The following is a 25,806-nucleotide window of genomic DNA, read 5'->3' on the forward strand; positions in this document are numbered from 1 at the left end:
AGCAGATATGCTAAACTTTGATTAAGCATACACATAGATCTTTGCAGAATTAGATCTCCCTGCAGAAAGATCCTGGACAGGGAATTTGTCTTTACCTATTATACAGGTAAGGCATACATAAAAATCGTTGTTTTTATATAGAAAACATAAAATATATGTTATATAAAGTATGTTAAAATATATGTGCATGCGCAGCAATATGAGTATTTATTTCATGGTAGCGATATAATATTTGTAATATTGTTGTTTCCAGGTGAAGCTAACTCAAAGACTACCTTTTAAAAATTCAGTTTTAATTCATCAAAAGTTTTCAGGTGAATTTACGATTCAAAAGTGAAATAACTGCTTTTGAAAGGGTTGATAATTGGAATGGGCTGAGGTAATGGGAGATGGGTCTGATGTGATAGAGTTCTGTTTGCTTTTCCTTTTAATCTGTTCTTTGCTGGAGGCATGCAATCTGGAGGTTTATTACAAAGGTGCCACTCCTTCGATTTATCCAGCCGAAGAACATGTCCTGTAATGAACCACTGTGTCTCAGAGTTTTCCTTCTGTTCAGTTTCTTCAATTTGAAGGATTTGTAAAGAATCTCTAYGCCACATCAGAAAGAACACAGAGAGCTTGTTATTAGAAGCTTATTCATAGTCCAACTGTGGGAAACCAGTATAATTATATATAAAAAAATCTCACAGAAAGGTTTCAGGTTTCATTGCTGCAATAATCCCCATTTTTGTGGTTGAGGGCTAAATTTAAATAGAAGTTATGGCACTTTTACATGCAAAAGTCTGTCAGTCTCAAGACTAGTAGAAAATATATTTCTTCAGATTCACAGCGACATACTGCATTTCAGCTTGTTTCATAAAAAATAAAACTGTGTCATGAATACTTATGACTATTTGCATTTCAAGTGCGCCTGAGCAAACATGCCAACATTTCCCACAGAGCTCAGCCAATTTGTTAGGTTGTTCGTGGCAGCAGAGAATGTGCACTTTTTGAAGTTTTTATACTCTGTTGTCACTGGTAAATGTTACCTGTTTTTATAACAAGTGACAACTGGAAAAAGCTTCTTGGAGGACTTCATGTATCTGGGAAGCCAGGAATAAGTGGGAAGGCACTGCCTAGTTTCTAATAACTCTTCGTATCCAGACCTGCTTAGACTCCTATGTGCGGAAACTTCCTAAGGTTTATACAGTGGAGCTCGCTGGAGAGTCTGGACTTAGCTATCTGAATCAAATTGAGCGTGGACAAGGAGCAGCAAAAAGACATTTCTATTTGCCAGTCATGTTGTGGCTTTTGTCATAGGCCTTTCTTGTAATCCACAGAGAATTATCTAGCTCTGTGGTGCTTAAGTACTCTTTTTATTTCCACATGTATGTAAATATCTTAAATGCTTTCCTATTTATTAGTACTTAATGTAGGCAACTGCTGTAACCGTTTCAGACGCAGAGAACTACTGTGGAAAGGCTCAAGAGACTCAGTTCAGTCTTGTGCCTCTAAGAAATGTGAATTTCCTATCTCAGTGCTGCTCTGAGTGCAAGTCTTGCAAAAAGGTCCTGGAAGGACAGCTTCAAGGCTGGGGTTTTGATCTTTGAATCAATAAACAGGAACTGCAGCTCTTAGCTTTTGTCTTGCTGTTCTCTTGGCCCTTCTGTCCAAAAAAATGGCCATTTATTAAGGGATAAAAAGAAAAATTGAGAAAGCCTGGCCTGCAATAAATTAATTGCTCATCTTAGGCTACATCTTGCTCAGCAGCTGTTTTCTGACAGACTTGACTTCAAGTGTGACATCTTTTGGGACTTCCCCAAAAGTGCCTAGGAAGTTCAGATGGAAACTGTGGGTGTACACACTGGACCAAGTGTGCACAACCGTTAAACGCAACACCAGCTCCAAAAACGCACGCGTAGCTCGCAGTGCCCATGGAAAACAGCCCTTTGCACTCCTCAGGGCGACACTAGGTGGCAGCGTGGCATTACTTTGCCTAACGCTTCCCTTGCCTCAGTGTATTGTTTCTGGGGTACCACCATGTTATATCATATGAGTGGTTTTTTGCTGTATCATGTGTTATGGGCAAGAAGCTCATCATTTGTCTTTTTTTTCCCCCCAGGTTAATCATCACAGAAGGCTGCATTCTAATAAAACGGTCCAGAGAGATTATTACATACGCAGCACAATCCAAGTATAATTCACAATGCCAGCAGGTCCACGGTGGCCACTGCTATTTATCAAATCTCCTGAAAGTCTGCAATTCTTTTCTGTGTATTAGTAGAAAAGATTTTCCCGTGAGTACAGTGATCCTCAGTGATTCAGAGGGGAAAAATTAAAAGAAAAATCTACATCTCTCCCTCTGAATTTCCTTAGTAAAGAATTATATGAGTCACCAAGATATCCCTTAAAACACTGTTAGGTCCTAACCTTCTCAGCTATGGTTTTTCTTTGAAAAAATATCTTTTCTGTAGTGCTTTGAGATTAAAAAATGAAACATTTTCTATATGGGCTAGGAAYTATTAAGCTAAAGCTAGTCCCAATTCTGGAATATTATTTACAGACTTAGTAATTAAAACAAGTTGTTTCAAATTTTAATTTTGTTCTTGCAAGCACCTGCAGAGCAAACACAAAAAAAAAATACTTTGAAACATGACTATCTCTGTTTTTGACAAATCGGACAAACTTAATGAAGACAAATGGAGCCAGACTCTTTTCAGTGGTGCCCAGCGACAGGACGCGAGGCAACAGGCACAAACTGAAACACAGGCAGTTCCATCTGAACATGAGGAAAAACTTCTTCACTGTGAGGGTGACAGAGCACTGGAACAGGTTGCCCAGAGAGGTGGTGGAGTCTCCTTCTCTGGAGATATTCACAACCCGCCTGGACGCGATCCTGTGCAACGTGCTCTAGGTGAYCCTGCTTGAGCAGGGGGGTTGGACTAGATGATCTCCAGAGGTCCCTTCCAACCTCAACCATTCTGTGATTCTGTGAAATGCATTTGCACTGCACTAAGAATGTAAGTTGAAGATGGTGCAGCACAGTGACAAAGAGTCAGTGGCCTTTTCAAACATCAAATTACTTTGTGCAATGGAATTTGAATGGCAAGTTTATTTACAAATCTCAAGCTGAATTTGCAGGCAGGGTGGCTTGTCTTTTAATGTGTATTTCAGACATTTTCAAAATAAATGCAAAGTTTTAGAAACAAGAAGTGTGCATTTCTTTGCATTTATTATACAAAACTTTGAATACGGTGGCCAACCTGTTTAAGAAATCATGACCAGCAAATTCAAAGAGGCAGCTGACTGTGTGTCAGTGTTTTGGTAAGCTATCTTCTCAGCCAAGGTGCTGGAAACCTTTGGTTATTTTTGACATCATAACTGCACATACTTAGCAGTCCTAAATAGGAGCAGGAAAGCATAAGTTGGACAAGCAAAAAATGACAACACACATAATCAACTGTATTCAAAAATATATATATAACTAATTATTAAGCTGGAACAAACCCARAAAGATAGTAGGTGTATTTTCAGCCAGTTCAGGATCAATACCTCACATGCCCAAGAATTTTATGACGACAGCCTTGCTGCTAGAAGGCAGGACATATGGAAGCGATGAATGAAGCTTAATGCTGTAGCAATAGCTGAGCAGTGGACATATACTTGTCCATAGTATGATGTAAGAAATGTTTTCCACATGAAACATTGCCATTTCCCTTCATACTAGCATTCCTGTTACTTCTTGGAAATTAATGTTTGCTCTAAAGGCAGAAAACAGTGAATCATAGTGTATCCTGAAGTATATTAAAGGGTTTTAATTGCCACCTAATTTGTCTTGTTTGAATTTAGAAAGGGATTCTAATTTATTTTTGTCTGGTGAATAAACATTTGGCACTGAATCAATCATTGCTCTGCTTTTGAAGAAAGTAGCTTCAGGGCTGATACTACCTCTAACATATACATACAATACAGCATGAATGGAAAGTGTAACAGGAAGATAGCAGACTCCATCTCATCTATTCCTAATTATTGCTCTTATACATCACTTTGTTACAATCTTTTGAAAAATAAAACTAGTTATTGAGGTGGAAATTAAGAACTTGGGCAGTAGACTCCAACCTTGCATACATGCTTAAGAATAAATGTTCAATTCTAAAAACAGGTGTTAGGATCTGAAATCATGTCAGTTTTCAAACAAATACTCAAGGTGTTTTTATAAAGTTATCAATTCTTTTTAATTTGCAAACAAAACCACAATTAATTATGCAACTTAAATGTGAAAAAACTACAGTGCCTAAGTTCATTGGAAAAGAGTAAGAAAACAATTAAATAGAGAACAGAAAATGCAGGATTTTCAGAGCAGAAAAGGAAAAAAATATACAAGCAACCAAACATTCCAAACTTGCTGTTTCTCAAAATTACATTACTCAGACACTTCCCTACCTTCACTTTGGTTATTGCCCATGCTTCCTGATTCTATTTTTGTCTAGGATGACAGCTGAACAGTGTCATCCCCCTCCTGCAGAGATAAAAGTCCCTAGGGATGCGCATGCTTTTGATTCCCCAAAAACTACAGGACTCCAACTACATAGTAACATACAAAGCCCTCATTTTGAGTGGAAGAAGAAAAGAGAGACTAAAAGACACCAGCTAATCTGTCTATGCTACGTTAAGCAAGCAAAAGCTGACCCAGTCTACTGACTGTTTTGCTCGGCCTCAATTTAGCATGCACAAGAAACAATATTTTTGCTGTGCTGATGGGATTGCAGCCTAAGAACCATTATGTTTTTTGCATATACGGTCACAACATACTTTTGAGGGTTGTTTTGTATAGCATCAACATTTCTCTCTCCTTTCCTTAGTGATAAAGTTTATAATGATTTGAACAAGATTTGAAGAGTTTATACTGATTTAAACAAGACTTGAAGAGAGAGAYAATATCTCTTTAAACTGATACAGTCGTAAAAAACACACAAGCTTTCAGGCACACAAGTCTCCCTTATAAATGATACAATATTGCATAACCAGTAAGAAGCATAACAACATACAATTATATGGTCAGTAGAATTAGGGATGGATAGCGCCTAAAGTTTTCTCTGCTAGGTTTTAATTCCCACTTCATTTAGTAACACAGAAGCAAAAAGAAATGAATTCATGTACGTTATTTTAACTAAGATGTTGACGTGTATCTTTTTTCTACTACATGAGCTTCATAATTGTGCGCTATGGATAAAAACCAGCACAGCTCTATTAAAGTAGGACAATAGAGTCAGCTATTACTCATGGCTTTAATAGCACAGATGTTTATGTACATACACTCATACTTAGTTTGGTTGGTCTACTCCTATGTGTAAACATTATCAGGATATCTTTACTAGCCAATGAACGAAAAGAAAAAATCTTCACTGAGCCTGGTAAGGGASGCAGTTGCCTATATAAGGAAGAGAAGCCATCTATACACAAGGAATTATTTCAGTTGCTCTTTGCCTTCCAAAATTTTGCAAAAGGATTTGGGTAGCCTGAGCTTACAAAAGATGGCTGGTGGCTGCTTAACACTGAWTATTGTCTGATTTTTATTTCCTCTAAGTCTCTCTCCTCATAGCCCTTCTAGAAAGCCCTCCAGAAGAAAAACTCTCCTTGTGCCAGCATTACATTTGACAAATTTTGGGGGGGCTTGCTCTCTACCTGGGGCTGGGCGGCTGCCCAGTCCTGTGTAACAGCTGACAGTAGCTGTGGCTGTATTGCTACAGTTAGGGCTGCCTGGAGAGGGCAGCTGGAGTTACTGGGATGGAAGAAGACTCTTCCTCCCTCCTCTGCAGGCAGACTAGGTGCCAGTTGCCTCAGAGGGCCCTCTGTGCTGGGGTAATCCCCACTCAAAGCAGTGTTGCTGTGCAGGGCCTTCTTTGCATTGGTTATGCCAGCACAAAGAGGGTCACAGGGCAACTGTGAGTCAGAGCTTAAAATAGCAGTGGACGCAACAAGGAATTTCAAGCTGCAGCACAAAATGTGGTAAAGGGTAGCATAGCAAACAAAACTGCTTTGACTGAAAAAAGCGGGTATCTAAATATAGATCTCTTTAAGGTCAGACTCATATTATAGTTAAAGCTTTCTGACATTTTGAAATAGTGCTAACAGTCTAGAGCTAATATAATACTCCTGTTTAGACAGCTTGCTTTTTACCTCCAAATACAGGGCTATTTTCAATAGGCATTGCCATTAGAAGAAAAATGAACAGTCTTATAGAWGTCTATGAGTGGGTAAAAATGGTCTGTTTTTGCACTGCTCCTGTTCAAACAACAGGGAAATGTTCTGAATAATGCCTGTAACAGGGCAGGAAAGAGTATCTGAAGGACTACTTGAATCAGAAGGCTTGACTGATGGCAGGTGAAGATGGTGGGATCTAAGGACAGTGACATGACAGCTCCCTAGGAAAGAGACAGGCAGGAGGAACGTCAACAAGATGTTCAAGGGAAAGTGTGTAAAAGAAAGGTGAACTAAAGGAAAACAACTAATACGAAAGACAGGAGAGAACAAAGGGAGCCAGCAGAGCCAACTAAGAGCAGAGACAGAAAAAAGACTCTGAAAGCTCATGAAATTTATTACAGAGTGCCCGTCACCATGCTCTGTGGCCTTTGAAGCACAATCATATGAGTTAGTGTAGCAGCACTTGCCTTCTGCTTGTAATTTTTTTAATATTATTTCTGTTCTAGTGAGTCACAGACATCACCAGAGGGAAGGTGGAAGAGATGAATTCACCCCAGCGACCTACTTTTTACTGTAGCTGAGATATATAACTGCAAAACAATGAGTCATCATCCTCTTAACTCCGGGTTCAGCACAATGCAAACCTTCCTAACATTTTAGAAGCACCTTCATTTTGCATAATTTTTGATGGTGAGGCTTCCTATTGCATGCCTAAGGGGTCCAAAGAGAAGTGGACAATCAAATAGCTGGACCAAGCACTAAAAATGACTTTTCTTCCTTCTCTTCTTGGGTCTTCTGATTTAAAGAACACACCTAAAAAGTAAACTATCTCCTTGCTTCTTTTTCATTGCAGAGAAGGTATAGGGTGTAAGGTATAAACTTTTCCTTGTAGTACAGAAATAAAAATAGATACTTTTCTCCAAGGATTACATTTGTATCTCTGGAATAGCAATTAATTCTAAAAACTAGCACATCTACTCAGGAAGCAATATAACCACCATGGAGGAACACATAGTTAAGCATGGGCTGTAAATATAGCGGTTTCTGTTGCAAGACTAGTATTTGAGATGGTACTGGATTTTTTTTTTTAATTCATGGTTTACTGCAAATATACATTCTGGACTGATGCAAAATCCAGAGAGTGAAATTAGAAAAATGGGTCCCTGCAAGTCTTAAAATCTAGATTTGCCAATCACATCATGGCATATAMGGTAACTTTAAAGAAACAAGGTAAGTTTTCCTTTTCTCTATGACAGGATTCTTATAAAGGAAGGAAGTATGGAATTTTGGAAAAACTACAGTTTGTAATTGATGCAAGAAAATAAAAAGGAGATTGAACTGAGAAAAAATGAATTTATTGCACCTGACTTTAAAACAAGACATGACATTACTTGTATTTTCCACGTCTATTCTTTGTCCTTTTTGTTTTTGAGCTTCTCAGAACAATGATGTTTTCCTCTGTGTCTTGGGAGCACCTATCACAATGTCTGTACCAGAACTAAATACGGTCAAGGTCTACCACTCCCTCAGAGGTAGAAAGCCAAGATCTTATGCTCTAAGGACACTATGTCCATCTCCCGCTACAACTAGTTTAATAATGAAAGGCAAAAGCCTCAGAATCCTCAGGAACAAATATGTCATGGCAGGATTAAAATGTTGAATTGTTCAGAAGAAACAGAAAGAAAGAAAGAAAGAAAAAAAAAAAAACAGGACCTGCAGAAGCACCTGAAAGACTTGAGCCTGCCTAGCTTAATACTGAGACATGATAGAACAGACATGCCTGGAATCTATCATGGTTTAACTTAAGTCCCTAGGTCGCAGAAAATGTTTTCCTGCAACAGAGTTCAAAGCACTCTCAAAATTTCCCTCCCCTCTATAAATGCTTGCGTTTCGGCTGGTAAAATACACAAAGCTTTTAAGACGGCTCTTAGATCACCACAGATCCTCACCAAGACTTTCAAAGGGGGTGGGGGTCGGCGTTGGGGGCAGGGCGGTTGGGGGCGGTTGGAGGCGGGCGCCGCGCGCCCCTTTTCTCCGGGCGGACCTCGCGCGCGGGAAGCGGCGGGGCAGACGGGCTGCGCCAGGCCGATACCAAGTCAAGAGAAGGGGAAGAGGGGGATGGTGTTCCCTTCCTTCCGCTTCGCTTTCCTTCCCTCCCCCCCTTCTCCATGCCCCGTTGAGCAACTCCATCCGGGTTCTTTCCCTGGGGGCGGTGGCCGACTCAGGGTCACGTGGGCCATGAGGGCCATGACACGAGGAGCAGGGGGGTAGAAGGAAGAAGCAGGCAAGCGTGACCTGGATTATTGGTGCAGTGGTAGCACAGAGGTGCCCTACCGCTGTTGCAGTTAATTTTATGACTCGATGAGAAAGGAGGGATCGTGACTACTGAAGCTATCGCTGAGTCTTTCTGCCTGGGGCACAACATTCTTCCCCCCACGAGCTCGAGCGCTTGGTACGCGCCGGGAGAGCGCGCTTGCGCAGTGAGGGCCGGGCGGTGCCTGTGTGACTCAGGCGCTGCCATTTTGAGTGGTTGGTTCTGGCCGCGCCGCCTCTTCTGCGTTCGCTCCCGTGCCCCGGGCCGAGACACAGGCACAGATTGAGGCGCCTCCGCCCGCTCCCGCTGTCGCCTTCGAGGACCTCCCGGGACCGCCTGGGCGGAGAGAGGCTCTCTCCAGCCGCCTTCACCCTCCTCCCGGCCGTGCCCGTCCTCCGCCGCTCCGGGATCTCTATGCCCGCCGTCCTCCGTAGGAGCCACTAGCGCAGGGACCCGCCGCCGTTTCCTCCTCCCTCCGCTGCTGCCGCCGTCGCCTCTTCCTCCTTCTCCTCTTCCTCTCTCCGCCACCATTTCCCCACTCCCCGGCACCGGGGCGCTGAGCTAGACTATGGGGACCAGGCTGGGGCTGAGCAGCGGCAAAGCGGGCGGCCCGGTCACCGTGTCCACTGCAGCAGGGATGGGGGGGCTCCGCGGCTTCGTGGCTTTATCTTGACATGGCTCCTCTCCGTGCTGCTAGCAGCGCCGCCGCCTCCACTGCTCTTCCTGCGCCCGCCGGCTGCGGGTAGCGAGCAAGCCACGGTCTCGGTCTCTTGTCTGAGTCTCTCAGTCTCTTGCTTAAGTGGGGGGGGAATTTTGGGAGGGGTTCCGTTTTTGTTTTTGTTTTCCTTTCTTTTTTTATAAAGAGAGGAGGGGGAAATATTTTTCCGCTCTTCTTAATTTGGTCCGACGAATTTGCTAACCTAACAACTTTAAACCCCAACTAATCAAAATCTGGGGAGGGGGAAAATGTCTGGAGAGTGGAAGAAAATAACCTGATAACTGGGGATGTGCTTTTTGGGGGGAGGGTGTTTAGAGGTTTAAAATTGCAATTAGATTTGCAGTTAAAAAAACCTTGCAAAAATTTTGACACCAAAAACCTGGTTTGCAAGAAAAGCAGAAGCAAAACTCTCCATGTTTTCCAAGTTGTGACCATGAAGTGAGAGGGGGAACGCCGTGCTACTGTGGGTGTCCCGCTGCCCTGGGCACAGGCCACCCGCTGCCRCCTCTGCCGTCTTGCGTAGAGAGAGGCCTAAGGAGAAGCGAAAAGGATTGGCCATGCACAGCCTCGGCTAACCCGCTAACCGTGCTCGCTGTGGAGCGCAGCAGCAGCAGAGAGAGAAGGATCCCTGGGGGATCAGCAGCCCAGGGAGTGCGTGAGGTGTTGGGGGATGTAGGGCTCTCACACTGGTAAGGAGTCCGGTTTTGGGGGATTGATTTGGGTTTTAATCTCTAGGTGAGATAATACTGTCCCTTTAACCCCTGCCCACCCCTCATCTATGGCCATCATGATCCCTCTTCTCTTAGGCAGCAATAGCCTCAGGGCAATGATGTGCCTGATGATGAGCAGGATGAAGTTAGAAATGACTCCGCTGTTTTTCCTCTTTGCTCCCCTGCAAACCAGCACTGTGTTGTCTGTAGTTGATTTTGTTGTTGTTGGCAGAGAAATCTCATACCTCCCAGGATGTGCACTCCTCCTTTGCACTTTTTTCTCTGCTGTCCACCAAGTGTAATAATTCTAAAGGAAAAAAAAAAGACGGGCAACATAGCAATAGTGGAAATCTGAGAATAATAATCAGTAGAGTCATGAATCTGGCTGGGGTAAAACGCAATTTGTAATTTCAGCTTCTTTTTTTTTTGTAAGCAGAGCAAAAATAACCCCCCCATGGATTGGGCTTGTGCCAGTTGCTTTTTATTGTACACATAAATCGTGATAAGATTTGGGGGGTTTTTTTTCATTCTCACCCACTTATTCCTGCAGCTAAACTGTTCACACAAATGTGTTTTCTTCAAAATTCTTAGGTTTTTTTTGGTTTATTGTAAAACCTGTTCTTGTCCAGCCATGGTTGGACAACTACTTATTTTGTTTCTTGACCCCTCTAATAAGGCATTCTCATAAAATATTGCCTGAGGTGCGTTTTTGGGTTACACTTGYGTTTTATCTATTCAATCGTATTAGCAGGAATAAAATGACTTGTTTCTGTTGTACTTGAGTCTTATGAAAAAGTGCCCATAGTTTAGTGACAGTTTCCAAAGGCTTTAGTACCACCTGCATTACAAAATGGGGGACCCAAACTCCCGGAAGAAACAAGCTCTGAACAGACTTCGCGCTCAGCTTAGAAAGAAAAAAGAATCTTTAGCTGACCAGTTTGACTTCAAGATGTACGTTGCCTTTGTATTCAAGGACAAGGTAACTTGCCTTTAATGTTTCTCTCTTACTGTGTTGTATGTTGCAATGCAAGTTGTGTGTTAATTGTGCTGTGCAAAGTCTTGCTGGCCTGACACTGCTTGTGATTTATACTTAGTAAGTTTAATTGAATTTTTAACATTTTCTTATTGCTATAACATTCACCCAGTTTACATGTTCATCGTCATTTTGGCTTTCCTTTTTGGAATATTTGTAGTTTTGTAACACAGAGGATGCAGATGCCTCAATTAAAAGATTAGTTGGTAACTTCTGTGTTGGATAAATACTTATCTAAATTAATGTTGTACCTCACTAAGCCCAATAGTGGCCTGAATTACATAATTGTGTTTTTTGAAACAGTTGAACTGAGAAAGGAGAGCTGACTGTAATGTTTGCTAAAGTTACTGCATTTATCTGGTTAAAGCAGAAGGGAAGTGCAGGCAGTTGAAGAGAGGAGTCTCAAAATGCAATATTGAAATGACCCAAGCATGTAGGCATATATCAAGCTGCTGCTGCCGTTTGGGAAGGGAGAGGGGAGATAAAAGAGGAAGTCTTAATTTACTTGTCTGCATTGAGTAGTACCACTGGATACTGTGTATCTGGGCCAAAGTGGAGAGCTTGTTTGTATTTCTGAATCTAACTTACAATTCTAAGCTGGTTTCTGTCTACAGAAAGTGAGGAAAAGTTGGTGTAAACAAGTAGGTGTGCTGCACAGATGAGCAAGTGAAGATAAAAGCAAATGGCAACAGGATATATACTAAAATACATGAAAAGCATGTAAATAAGCTCTGAAATTGTTTAACCCACTTGAACATGTAGCTTTTGCATTTTGAGCGTGATAGTTGCATGTTTTTTAATGAAGAAGCTATGTTCTTTTAATGCTTTTAGTTAAAAAGTTTCCTTGCATTCTTAAATTCAGTTTGATCTCATTCATCAGATCCAGCTCTGTCAGTACTAGAACTAGTGGGACATCATAATCTCTAGTTATTCTCTCATAAAGTGGTAAACTATTGGGTTAACTTTCTTGTGTTTATAGTATAGTTTATTCTTTTGTCCCATCTTGTGCTAAATGACCTCATGGATAACAAAACAAATACTACTGTTTTCAAAGAAATATGAAGGTTTAAGCAGTGGTAAGAGTTAGATTTTTCTTAGCTGATATGGGTGTTAATATGTTTATATCAACACCTTAATGGTTTTAGTGGCAGCATTCCTACTACTTTCTGGTTTCTTTGTAGAAATTCATTGCCAATGTCTATTTTAAACACTCTAAAATTTGTTTGTATCTAAGAGAACTGTAAGGATGTCCATCCAGTGCCTGTTTGCTTAAAGCAGGAGTTAAGCTCAGCCAAGGTTGATCAGTAAACATTTGTTTGTTATACATATTATGGCTCAGTGGGTTTCTTGGATTTTTTCAATAAAATAGGCCTTATTTGTCATGTAGTTCTTAATAGATAAAGGCTTCTTATGAATTGTAAGAAAGCTGTTAGTAGCAAGCAAACAATTTTTATGGCATTTCACATATACTAACAAAAATATTCTTTCATTTTTTCCCCATAGCAATATTTTGCCYATGCTTGAGAGATGCTGAAATATTCATAGAGGTGTAAAAGCTATTTAACAATTGAAGATGATCTTTCATTGAGAAATTTATGGCTTATAAATAACTTCAAATTGGATCCTGATCCCCACTGTTACTGAGTGTGGAGTTGAAAGACTTCATTTTCCATCAAATACCAACTTGAAAGTGTTTCACAGGGGAAAAAAAGTGTTATTTGATTTACTGACAGAAGCTTGCATAGAGCTCTTGGTCAGCCCAGAGTCATATATTCCATATGATAAAACTTAAATCCTAGTAATGTTTAGATATAGCCTTAATTTTAAGGGTGCGCTGCAGAAATGTTTGCAAGATTGGCATGTAAATCTGTGCTGCTTGGAGGCTATAAAGTTCTTTTTTTTTTTTTAACAGAATGTGGCTGGCCTCACTTGGTTCAACTTTAGCTGTTTTGTGTGTAACTTCTTCTATGATTTGTCTAAGTCCTAATTTACATAATGTGCACTTTATACATGAATGCTAACAGAAAATCAGAAATGCTGGAATAATCTGCAAATAGAATTACTTAGAAAGGATTGTAATCTTAATGTAACTGTATTTCTTTTGTTTTTCGTTTAGAAGAAAAAGTCAGCACTTTTTGAAGTGTCTGAAGTGATACCAGTCATGACCAATAATTATGAAGAAAATATCCTGAAAGGTGTGCGGGATTCCAGCTATTCTTTGGAAAGTTCCTTAGAGCTTCTGCAGAAGGATGTAGTACAGCTTCATGCACCCCGCTACCAGTCTATGCGCAGGGTAAAGTTATTCTTTACACTTGCTGARTTTTAATTTGAGTTCTGAACACGTGCTTTTTCTTATGAATCTTAGCTAATCCTGCCTTTCGGTTTTCTCAATTCTTCTGTTGCACTAGAAATCTGAGGGCATGTATTTGAGGTATAGTTTGAAGGGTAATGTATCACATCTGTTTGGAAATTTTTAAATTTACCTTTAATCTGTCTCATTCAGATATGTCTTAGGAACGATATCTTGCTGGCCTTCTCTCCCTCTTTTTTAAGTAGGTGTGTGTTATTTCTTGCTGTGACTCTTGCTATACAATTAAATGGGGTTTTGTGTGAATATTAGAAGGTAAATAAACTTTGCTAAGAACAATACTTTTTTCTTAAAGTTGGGGTTTCTATTAATTGGGTACTGATACTAAAATTCAACAGAAAGCAAGAAAGATTTTAGCTGTGCTAGGAGTAATACAAATGGGAAATTATATAAACATAATAAGTGGTAATAAATACTTTTAAAYTGTGTATCTGTATATATAATCTGCTTATCTGTGTCTGGAGGGACTGTAAGTACAGAATTTAACTCTACTACTTACAGGATGTGATCGGCTGTACCCAGGAGATGGACTTCATTCTTTGGCCTCGTAATGATATTGAGAAGATAGTCTGTCTCCTGTTTTCTCGGTGGAAGGGATCTGATGAACCCTTTAGGCCTGTTCAGGTACTTTTTTTTTTTTTTTGTCTTCAATAAGTAACATATGTCTGGGGGGTGGGGAAGGGAAGTACTCTTCTTAACCAGTAGGTGGTTGTTGCTGAGTTATGGGACTTTTGTGAACATTAGAAAGTATGCTGGCTGGTTTTATTTGTAAGGCAGAATTTTATTTATAATTCTGCTTCCTATCACTATGCACTGTGATATTAGCACTGTCAAAACTTAAGTGTATGAAAGACCTTTGGAAATGACATATGTTTTTGTTAATATATACTTTTTTATATGCATACATACAAATATATACAATGTTAGTTGTAGAAGTCAATTAGACACAGCTGTTCTCAGTAAAATCAGATCTTTGTCTAAATATGATAATGTCCTGAAGGTTCTGTGAATATCTCAAATTGTTTTTTTTCCTTAAATGGAAAAGGAGCTGAGTTGGATGGAATTTTTACATTATAATTTTTGCCTTGAAATAAGCAAGTTTCAAACATACTAATTTTTCAGCAGCTGGCTTTAGCTGTGTACATTCAGATTTTTGAGCAACATTATATGCATTGTTTTCTGCACTGATTCTGCAATAATAGTAAATTGTTGGAAGAAATACACTTGGACAAAGATGTTCTGCCAGAACAAGTTCAATCTGTTTTCGTTTAGTCAGTTAAGGTTGCACCTTTGTTTGATTTGTTAACGTGTCATTGCTGTGATTAATGTCAGTGCAGGGGAATCCTTTTAAGTTGTTTGTTCCAACACTCAAATGCATAGTTGTCACTGCTGTCCCCAGTTTGTTTTTCACAGATGAGAAAAGAAAAGAAACAAAAGTGGTTGTAAAGCTCCAGAGTAAAGGAGAATAATTGGTTAAATGTGAGTTTTAGGTTAATAAATACCTGGTTTCCTTCTCCCACACAATGCAGGCCAAGTTTGAATTTCATCATGGTGACTATGAAAAACAGTTTCTGCATGTTCTGAGCCGAAAGGACAAGACTGGAATTGTTGTCAACAACCCTAACCAGTCAGTGTTTCTCTTCATTGACAGACAGCACTTGCAGGTAAGCTTATTCTGTCCCTCTTTTTCTCTTATTACCCACAGTGCGAGTTATTTTTAAAGAAGTGTGTTTTAATCATAAAGTGATTTTTTTCTTCTCAGGAGTATTAGTAATTTATTGCAAAATATTTAAGTAGAAAAAATGATAATGCATTCATGTTTGCATTTCAGTAGTTTCAGAGGAAGCTTATACTATAAATAGGATTCAGACATGCAAAAAAAGCTATGGGCCCCAGATGTGTTGCCACATAGAATCAATTTCATGTTCTTTTATTAAAAAATTAAATATGTTTTAAAACAAATTTAAGTGTTTTGGAAAAACAAAGTTGTTTGGCTTAATCTGTATGATATTACAGAAATTATGCAAGGGAAGAATTAACAGCAAAATGATTAAAAGATTTTAGTCATTAAATATTGCAGGCTTATCTTGAGTTCAGGTTATTTATGCATCTGAAAGAAAGACTTTCAAAAGTGTGTCCTTCCCTCTCCTGCCCCTACTGCAGCAGTTGCAAGCTGGTAATTGGGCTGGGTCTGCTGGGGGTGCTGCTCTGCCTGTTAGGCTCATGTGAACTTTCATGTTTAATAGCTTTTTTTTTTTGCCTTTAGACTCCAAAAAACAAAGCTACAATCTTCAAGTTATGCAGCATCTGCCTGTACCTGCCACAGGAGCAGCTCACTCACTGGACGGTTGGTACCATAGAGGATCACCTCTGTCCTTACTTGCCAGAGTAAGGTACTGGCCAGCAAAATGGGGAAGATCACAGAATGCAGCAGTGAATTTTCACTTTCCTCACCACTTTATTCTTTCAGAATTTAGAAGAAAATGGACTCATGTTCAGAACACTATACGTTGTGAAACTTGATCATCCTGGATTATTTTTTTTATCATTTGTATCTCAGAACTTTTAAATTTTTTTTAGATGTTTTCTGCATGGACCTTGTGAAAGAGAGGATGCTCTGCACACTTCTGCACAGCATCAGCATCTTACTAAAATGTGAAATGAAGGGACTGTACACTGAAACAAATGTATCTGAAAGCACAAGGTGATCATTTGTGATGGTGTTCCCATTTGTGCTGGTCATGCCCCCTAACATCTGTAATGTTAACCATCAGTATTTGGAGGGTGAGAAGTGAATGTAACGGGTATAAAAGCCTTATAGCTTTGCTGTTAATGATTGTATCAAAGAGCACTATCGGATTCATTTTAATGAACAGAAAAGTGGCTATTACAATAGAAAGTAAATGTGGGAAAGAAATCTTTTTTAAAAAAGCATCTCATTTAATGTGCAGGCATTTTTTGCCTTTTTTATTTTGCTGGGCCATGTTTAAGTTTACTGGCACTTTTGTTTTTGGATCTCTTTCCCCAAGTTGCTGTATAACTGTATGATAGTATTCTTTTGAGTTGGATACACTTATACAGATGAGGCAGACCTGGAGTCTGAAGTCGCTAAAGCAGCTAAAAATAAAGTAAAATATTAGCTGCAGAAACAATGTTGGTAGAGGATTATTTTTTCTTGAGAGTTGAGACTTGTAAACTTGCTGGTGAACTGTGCAGGAAATACTGGTTTCTAAAACATTTCTTAAGAAAAAGCCATTGAGGTTTTTTTCTTTTGGAATAGACATTATAAAACAATGTAAAATAGTGTTTGGAGTGTCAAAAGTTGGTTCTGAGAGAACATTTTAAGATTGTGCAATGATAAAAGGAAGACTACTGTATAGTTTTGATGACAAAGAAGGCTTTGCTTAAGGATTGAGTACTTTACTGGAGTAAAACTGTATAAGCCTGCTCCCTTTGGATAAAACTAGTGCTTACCTGTTTAAAACTTGTATTTAGCTTTTGTTTGGAATTGGAAAAAATTGGAACTTAAATAAATTAGGTGAAAGATGACTGGGTTTATTTATGGAAATCCTATGAATTGAATTTTACTAATATCCTATCTTTTGACAGTGTTACCCATTGCRAGCACTGAATATATACAGCTTGTGAGATGATGTTAAGATTAGCAAAGATTAGAGGCGAGGGCATTCTCCTGTAATGTATGTAGGGAAAAATGGATGTTTTAAAAATTAGCTGTCAAATTGAATTAATGGCATACTAGTATATCAGTAGATACATAGATATTTCCAATTCTTTGGTCATAATGTCCTACAGGTTAAACTGGAGCACACTAGAAAAACATTACCTGAAAGCTGCAACATTACATTAATACATGCCTCAGCTTRCAAGGAAAATGTTGCTACTCCTGTTAATATGACATTTTAGGGCAACATTTTGAAAATTCCACTGCACAGTATTCTTTGTGTAATGACTTTTTAGAAGATTTGGAAATCACCATTCCTGTTGATAGTGCTTAAAAGATCAATTTCCCAGCTTAAAATAAAGTGTTCCCTCTTAATGGCCTGTAAGAAGCAATAACAAATGTCAGCATGTGGTTTGCAATAGGTTTTGTAGTGTCTTGAACAGTCAGGTTTCATTAGTTTGAATTTTGCTTTCAAAGTGCAACTCCTTTGTTTTTTCTTAAATTTTTCTTTTGGGCATTATCTCATAGAAGTGAGAGTATGGCAGTAGTTATCTTCGTTAACAAAGCAAATGATTTAAAGTCCCTAATGCAGGAATTACTGGTTTTCCTCATTCTGGTATTTCTTTTGAAAGAAACCTCAAGATGCTGGCCTGGGTGGACGTGTACAATCCCCTTTAACTGCCAGCCATGGCCAGATCCTTAACTTAAGATTCTCTGTATCACAGAGAACAGTGTGTTCAATTTAATTGTGTTTTTAGTTTTTATTTGGGAGGTGTAAAACATACAGGTTGCAAGTCTGTTCTGTGTGACAGTGTTGCCAGAGTTAAATGCAATACTTTCTTGGGATAAGATCATACTTATATAATACTAATTTTGTTAAATGTGGCCTGTTCTACACAGCTAGCAAATGTTACACTTTTGCTGTGCTATCAGATTGAGTTGATAGGCATCTGTATTGAATAAGTTGTCAAAAAGATAAAAGGAAACAGGCTTTGGAGCATGAGAATTCTGGAGTGTGTAGGAGTTTGTTCTTAAATCATTTGGCATTTTTGAAAGGCATTTCTCTTTCTCCACTCAAACAGGAAGACCTTAGAGGAAAAAAGTGAAATTTGAAATTGTCCCGCTATCTCTCAAGGGAGCTTCTAGTTGAAGCATTGAAATATGCTCAATATCTCACCTAAATGTGGGAGTTCTACCAGATTATTGCTTGAAGATTTGTCATGTGGACTTGGGGCAGAAAGAAATGCAGAGGCAGCAGAATGAAGGAGACAGTGCTGGCCCAGTGAAACTTCTTGTGTCTAAATGAGATGTCTGGTGAAGGAAGGCTTGTCCGGTGCTTACTAGATGAGAAGTAGAAATGTCTTAAATGTTAGTGTCTAGCTTGTATGTGGTTATATAAGCTTTCCTTTGCTTTTCAAGCTGCTTCAGCTGCACAAGTGCTACTTGCTACAAGTGCTCTATAGGAAGATCAACAGAATTGTTCATACAAGCCTTGCCCAATGGAAAGGAGTTGCAGTACGCCTGTAGCTAGTTTGCAGTTGATSCACTTTAATTCTGTCACATTTGTCTTAAAACATAAATTCTTTCTCCAAAGTTAGTTTGTTATACAATAACTGCAACATTAAGTGATATATGTCAGGCACTAGAAACATATTTGGATTACTTAGCATTTCTCTTCAAAACTCTGTTACTCAAACTAGAACCAAAGTTTGAACATTTAACATTTTACCTCAAGCTACTTATCTCCGCTACAGTTTGATTTTTGCATAGCAAAATGTTAAGCCTGTTGGAAACAAAGCTTGTAGTTTGCCCGGTTTTAATTTTTTAGAYTTTTTTCTAAGAAACCAAATCTTCAAAAGATCTGCTTGATCTGTACTTCTGAGCAGAAAATATAAAACAAGCAGGGGCTTGGTCTTCATATAGGTAGTGTTCTGAGTGTCCTTGTGAAAGACCAGATTTTTTTTGTACTGTTGACATGTGGCAGTAAATAGTGTAAGCAGAGTTTGCAGAAGCATTGTCAAACCTGTTTTACTCCCCTCCCCACCCCAACCCCACTCTGCAAACTAGAATCTTCTTATGCAGATTTGTATCCCTTTGGACCATTTGTTTCACCTGGCAGTGGTGCACTGAGTTGGAAACTAAGTTATGTTGAGTTTCAGTGTATTATGATCTACATTAATTAGCTGCACTTAATGGCATTCAGGTGTACAGTGCTCAGACAATCATTCAAAATGTTACATCTTTCAAAGAATATCATGTTCTTGCTAGCATGTTTTAGTAAGGCATAATGCATTAGTTTTAAAATTACGTAAAACTAAGACCTGATACAAGTGCCATAAACTCCTGTTCTTTGTACATACTCTTCTTTAGCGTGCTTATCAGGCTTGCTTCCTTCCCTGCCCATTTCCGTTCTGCTGCCAAGAGTGCACTATTCTCTCTTGCACTTGTCATGTGCTGAGTCACTAGGTTACTTCYGGTTAATGGACTCTGTCTCATTAGATCTGTTTGGGGGTTGAACACTGAGGATGGTCACTTTAGTTTTTTGCCCTTTAAATGTGAGATTATTCCCATGCACTGTACAGATTCATTTAAGATTATATTAAGATTCCTGACACTAGCATCAAAGTTGCCCAGGTGAAGAATTACTAGACTATATTTATGTATACTAAGCAGATAGACATGTGGTATGAGTTAACTTAATTGCTAATGCCTTTCTTTTAATTGGTCTGGAAATGCTTCTCCCATTTTCAGCTTTTTAGCTGTGGAAGTATGAAGATCAGAAGCTGTATAAGCCTACAGATTCCAGGAAAGCTTTCTGGAATGCAGTAATGAGAAAAGGGCTTTAATAGTATGTTACAACAGGGGGGGGAATTAACCAGCACGCTTGGTTTTCTAAGTGGCTTGAGACTAGTCTGTTACTTTAGAAATGCTTTTTGTGGAGCAAATCTACTTTTTCATTCTAGTAATCTTTATATACAAACCACACTTTCCCAAATCATAAAGCCAACACTTGTGCTATAGTATCATTAGCATAAAAAAGGACCTCTCTTTGTATAGGTCTGGTCTTCATTTGCACCTGTGCTACCTGATGCTATACTGTTTTCTGAGAGCAAGGTCACAGCTTGTAGGTGTCTTCCACACCTATTTGGTACTTGCACGTTGCTGTAGGATTTCAACATGACTGAGTGAAAAGGCTCAAGGTGTTGGAGGCCCTCCACTAGACACTGAGATTCTCTTAGCTCTTTCCCTGCTGTACTACATAGGAGCTGGGTGCTTTGTGTTTGCTTGGTGTTTAACTTTTTCTTCTTGTAGTGTAATACACTTGAAATACAGATGGACTCTGTTGTTTGAAATATTAAGAACAAAACCACAGTTCTGTCTACAGCAGTGGGTACTGCAGTGTGATTTCTGCACCTCAGCTGGGAGTTCATAAGGCTGACTTTACAGCACTGATGCTGTGGAAGGATAAATCAGCTCTACAGGTTAACCGAAGCAAGCTAAGTGATATGCCAGCATAATTTCTCTTTTGCATGGCTGATTAAAATGCTTGTCAAGGCTGAAGATATCTATGACCTAGTTCTTCTGCTTGAAAAGGATTTACATATGGGAAGGTCCCATAATTTGAGCACAATTACAGTTTGCTAGACCCATGCTGAGCCTAGAGCACATGCTCTACAAGCTGCTTTTCTGGGTTCTCTTGAAAAATTGTCTCTAAGCAGCTGCTGCTCCATTTAAGCAGAAGATACCAAAGCTCCAGAGTCCTACTACAGTTGCGCAGCCCAAGGGTAGTGCTTTGGTGAGCAATCAGGGATTTTCTGGTGGATAGCCAGCGTGCCAATGTGTCATGTTTGAGAAGAGTAGAGAGGTAATTTGCTTTGATTCAGGCAAGAACTGTATCATGTGCTTACACTGTAGCTTTGCACAACCATGGCTGCTTGGGACCAGGGTGTGGAGTAACAGGAAGTCACTGAGTGAACGCATTGTAGAATCACAAAGGTAGTAAATGGCATCATGTTGTCCCAGAACTCCTAAGCAGCAAAATAGGAATCAAAGTGCTTTTCTCTTCTTCATACCGGCAGAGAATGAGGTAAGAGAGAAGCTTTGGCATTTCTTTTCTATTCTCCTGAATAGACAATTTCTGCAGATGGGAGAAAAACTATGAAACTATTAGTGATAAAATGCGATTGGGAGTTCTTCCATGTCCCCTGGTAGTGGCTCAGAAACCATCAATGAACCAGAACAGCATTGAACCACTGTTCAGAACAGTTATTCAGCAGTCCAGCTAATTCTTCTCCCTCCAATCCCCTTTAAGAGGTAATGCTTGCCAATTTGAGAATTGAAACTCAGCTAGCTTTTAACAAACTTGACAGAGTAATCAAGGGGAACCAGCTATGCCCTGAGACCCTTGACTGGATATATTTTGTAGTCTCTGCACTTTAAAAAAAAAAAAAAAAAAAAGAAAAAAAGAAGGGGGGGGGCTTCCCTCCCTCCCAGGCAGAGATGGTCTCTTGGGCTTGAATTTACCACCTTTTTCCTGTTCTGTGACAGGTAGCTTAACCTGAAAGACTAATAAGGAGCCCTGATAGTAAAATACCTGTTTCAGCAGTGCCTTCCTCCACCCCACCCCAGTCTGGCGCATCACTGGCAAGTTGCTTATTCCTGAGAACTGGAATCTTTAATAACAAAATCCGTCTTCACAACAGCTCAGTTTGCAATTGGTTCCTGCCCAGATTACTATCCTTGCTCTTGGTTTTAAACACCAGCAATGATTCTTTTGTTCCTCATTTCTTAAGGGATCTGTAAAAGCCTTGAACTATAGGACTGCGCAGCTCTACCATGGCACAGATACTTGAGTTTCCATCTGAATGCATTCATCCAGTAGTCAGTAGTAATGTGATATCAGCATGAATACTGAGCTGACCAATATATTGCATGCAGGGGTAAGCTGCAGTCATTTTCACTGCTGGAGGTGGGTTGTTTCACGATCGGTTACAGACTCATATGTAGAAAAGATTGGCCCTATGTAATGACAGCTCTAGACATCAAAGAGTATGATGTAGATGTTTGGTATGTTACTGAAAAAAAATGGCATGGGAGGGACTATCCCATCATTTGCAGCTGTAAGGTATGGAGCTTACAGATGTCTGTCAGTTACTGGATATATTTCATATACTAATAAGCATCACAGGATGATCTCATCAAGTCATTTTATTTGCTTGTAAAGGAATTATGCCTAAATCTACACTGATGGAACCAGGTCAACCCCACAGGAAATGCTTGTTCTGATGCCAAGTGGAACCATGTGCCATTTGTCCTTATTATGGAAATATTTTCTCCATTGTTCCCCTTCAAATATACCTAAGGTAAGATACTGTTTTTTCAACATGTAGATTAGGCTGGAATCAGCAAAGAACACTTCCAAATATTGTCTGACACTTGACAGTTTACACCCAAAGATACACAAGCTCAGTGGTGACAATTCCTTCTGAGAAGGTCCCCAAGCCAAAGTTAAGCTGTGAAATAAATGATGAGGTCAGAGTGCTGCTGCTAACGGAGAGATAACAAACAAGGATGTCTTAAAATACTCAGTTTAATGAACTGCTTCTAAAATAACTAGCCTGCATATTAATGATGTCCCACTTTTATTAATTAGGCAGCACTAAAATACTGTGTTGAATAGCATGTTATGAGGCAGAAGAGAACTCGCTTGTTATTTCAGGAAGGTTTTCCTCTTTACCTCTTAGCCTGCAGCAGTCTTCCAAACTTGAATAAGAACAGGAGGATACTGTTGTTTACGTGTTRAGATTTGTCATTCTTAATTTGCCTGGACACTTTTCAATTGTAATTATGTACATATGATGAATGCTAAGTGATAGAATGAGACCACTTACTATGGTAGTGTCCTGAGGCAGCCAACTTTGAGGAAGTCATGCTAAGTTGCATTGGGACAGTTGCACAGCAGTGGAGTTGCCCCAGCACACAGAGCTAACCAAGAGGTCTCTGAATCTTTCAGCACTTGCATTCAGTACCTTGTTCATTATCACTGTCTGCCTTTTATTTCAGATAGTAGTCAAAAATCACTCTTGTGTTCCAGTGATGGGTGGGATTATACTAGTGGGAAGGGGGAGATGTGTTATTCCTCACTCCTGTTTCTTTCACCTCTTGCACTCTACGACATGGGTAACCTGTGGAAGAAAACAGGAAAATTTAAGAATGAGAAAAAGGGAGGGAAAAGAGGTGAGAATCAGGAGCAGAAGAGTGAAGGACAGTTGGTGGTACCAGAATATGTTAACGGGAAGACAACCAGAACTACACTTGCTAAACCAAAGGGCATGTCCGCGCATTGATGGATCCTCTCTCAATCTGTTCCTCTTGTTAGTAATTTCAGAGGAGCCGGAGATGCTCAAGGCTCATAATTGATCTCTGGGGAGAGGAAGCTGTAAGGGGAGAAACAACTTGATCCAGTGAAGCATACAGTTCTGGTGAGGAAAGGTAAAAAGATAAATCTGGACCTGAGGTAAGTGTCATCTTGCGTATGCTTTAGCAAAGCATCATGTTTCAATAAAGGGGATTCAGAGATGACTCTGAGCATGAGTGCAAATACTGAGGAGGAAACTTATTATGAATATACTGCTGAAGAGAGGATGCCACCCTTAAAAGTTCACTTAGCCACAGGGGTGTAAGCCATGTACACTTCTAAGCCTCATAGAAAAAGCTTATATCAGGATTGGATGCAATGTGAACTAGACTTGCAGTAAAAATAAATGCTGAGAGCCTGAGCCCACTGTAGTTTTATTGGAAAACTACCATTTAAGGTTAAGTTGCAGCAGCCAATACCGCTTGTTTTAAAGTCATCTTGGAAAGATTTCTGATCATTATTAAATGTGTTCAACTTTATGTTGGTAATCAGTTTGCAGGACAGATCGCTGTTTTACAACAAACTGGACTCATAGCAAATGATTTCTTTGGTTTTTGGAATGCACATAGCAAAAAAAAAACCAAAAACCCTACATACATATCTGATCACAAAACTCAAATCTTTTAGAGAGAATGAGTCAACTTGCATGACAAAAAGAATTCTGCATGTACTCTAGTGTATATTAAACTTCTTCAGAGTTCTTTCTAGAGAAGAAAAATAAAGGTCATGGTTTATAGAACCTTATACTGCATATGTATCATTGGTGTTTTTCTTACAATGTGATAGCCTTGCCAAGGATCATTTGTCATCAGTTTAAAGTGATTAAACCTGTTCACAACAGTGCATGAGGAGACAAGTCTTCAACTGATCAATAGCAGCCTAGCTCTACCAAATTCAACAGAAGACAGGCAAGTTACAGCTAAAGCCTGATCTAAGGCTCTCTAGATATACTTAGACTCAGCTCTGAGTTTTACCTGATGATTTTTAAAGAAATATAACCAGAATTTTAGATAGAGCTGAAAAACCCTGATGTTGTAACTGTATTTTCACGTACGGAAATCATAGGGTGATGATGATGAAATTATCAAGCAAATTTGTGTACAAGGGTTTCACCACACTTTTTCAACGACTCCATGCTGACATGCTTTTACTCAATGCAGAGACTGCAGAATTATTAACTAGYCTTCAAAAAAAGTTTCAGAAAATTTTATTGAATACTTATGAATCTGTTACCGCATCAGTAAATTACCCTTTGTATTAGTCTACTTTCCACTTTCAAAATACTGTTTCAAACAATGTTTGTAAAAACTCTTTACTACCATCTTAAAGAGCAAGTACTTTATATGCAAATACAGTGTTTGTGATTGTGACAAACCTGAAGAGAGTGATGCATACCATGGGCAAAAGAAAACCAAGCTAACGTCATGGCRGTAAGCTGTTTGCTGGTGCAAAGGCTCTACCTTCCTGTCATCTTGAACAAAAATAGATGTGTCTTCATGCTATCACTCTGTTATTCCTTCCAAAGTAGATGTTAATTTTAGGCTTGTAGCAATTTTGATGGTAATACAGACAGTTCATTAGGCTATCAACATTTTGTGCAAATGATCCATCTTACTGCATAAATGAGAAAATCATTCCATATGGGATTCTCAAGATTCTCAAACCCAACATTATTATTTTTTAAATTACCTTCTTATATTAATTTCCAAGATACTTTGTATGTCTGCCTTGTGCTATTAACTTCCCTGTTGCCTTGTTTGTTAAATCCACGCTGGCAAATGCAATATTTTTTCCTTGCTTCAAAATCTGGGCTGTAATCAGTACCTCTTCTCCAATCTTAGCAGCAGCAGTGTATCTTAAATGAAAAACAAAATGAACAAGTAAGATTCTGTACAGAGCACAAATACAAGAATATCCCTGCATTTTAGATAAACATGAAAGGAACTAGCAAAACTGCCTAATAAAAACACATCTCTCTAATTGCCTGCTTTCACATGCCCACTTCTTAAAGTCCTTGAATTCCTACTAACTACTGCAGTAGTTAGCAGAAAAAGTTGAAGGGTAGTAGCAGAGAAAGAATCCATTGCTTTGTTCTGATTAAGGTCCATTTTGGAGCAGAAACAATAAGGTATCAAAGACCTCACTTAGAGGTCCTGCTCCAAGTCTCATTCCAGCGGCTGCTGACTCCCTAATGCCCTTCTAAACCAGTTGGGCTGGTTTAGTTGCAAAATGTCTCTGGAASGAAAGCTCCAGAAGATCATTTCCGTACAGAAACCAATCATAGATTAACTGTTTCTCATATTTCTCTTATACTCTTCTTAGAGAAAAGTCATGGAAGTTTGGGAGGCCTTCAAGCTCCCCTTCTCTCTCTCCCCCCTGT

The 25,806-nt window shown here is 39.4% G+C and overlaps 2 protein-coding genes across 6 annotated transcripts in view; one reads left to right on the plus strand and one right to left on the minus strand.

Moving 5' to 3' along the window:
• Positions 1-9,351: 9,351 nt before the first annotated feature.
• On the plus strand, positions 9,352-24,873 carry CUNH6orf62 (chromosome unknown C6orf62 homolog). 4 transcript variants are annotated; one of them, XR_003255793.1, is made up of 7 exons: positions 9,352-10,904; positions 13,075-13,251; positions 13,828-13,950; positions 14,856-14,990; positions 15,593-15,673; positions 22,233-22,371; positions 23,388-24,873. XR_003255793.1 is itself a non-coding variant. In XM_026079854.1 (6 exons), the coding sequence occupies exons 1-6, from the start codon at positions 10,776-10,778 to the stop codon at positions 22,254-22,256; spliced, it is 669 nt and encodes a 222-aa protein (XP_025935639.1). In that variant the 5' UTR covers positions 9,352-10,775; the 3' UTR covers positions 22,257-23,173. The 4 variants fall into 4 exon arrangements, 3 of the variants coding, with proteins under 3 accessions (XP_025935639.1, XP_025935637.1, XP_025935638.1); XM_026079854.1 differs by lacking the exon at positions 23,388-24,873 and having other exon boundaries at positions 22,233-23,173; XM_026079852.1 differs by lacking the exons at positions 22,233-22,371; positions 23,388-24,873 and adding an exon at positions 15,797-16,875.
• The window catches only part of ACOT13 (acyl-CoA thioesterase 13), a 7,463-nt gene continuing 4,239 nt past the window's right edge, over positions 22,583-25,806 (minus strand). For both annotated transcript variants that reach the window (XM_026079855.1, XM_026079856.1), the window contains exons 3-4: positions 25,116-25,281; positions 22,583-23,193 (exon numbers count right to left, since the gene is read on the minus strand). In XM_026079855.1, coding sequence (XP_025935640.1) covers positions 25,125-25,281 — 157 coding nt within the window. In that variant the 3' untranslated portion in view covers positions 22,583-23,193; positions 25,116-25,124. The remainder of the gene's footprint in view (positions 23,194-25,115; positions 25,282-25,806) is intronic.

The sequence above is a fragment of the Apteryx rowi genome, unplaced genomic scaffold (assembly GCF_003343035.1).
Source record: "Apteryx rowi isolate R43461 unplaced genomic scaffold, aptRow1 scaffold_50, whole genome shotgun sequence".
Lineage (NCBI taxonomy): Eukaryota > Metazoa > Chordata > Aves > Apterygiformes > Apterygidae > Apteryx > Apteryx rowi.

Excerpts from the sequence above, each read along its gene's own strand:
- CUNH6orf62 (XM_026079852.1), top strand. The coding sequence starts at position 10,776 with ATGGGGGACCCAAACTCCCGGAAGAAACAAGCTCTGAACAGACTTCGC. Across the intron at positions 13,951-14,855 it reads AACCCTTTAGGCCTGTTCAG|GCCAAGTTTGAATTTCATCA; the intron begins GTACTTTTTTTT and ends CACACAATGCAG. Across the intron at positions 14,991-15,592 it reads TTGACAGACAGCACTTGCAG|ACTCCAAAAAACAAAGCTAC; the intron begins GTAAGCTTATTC and ends TTTTGCCTTTAG.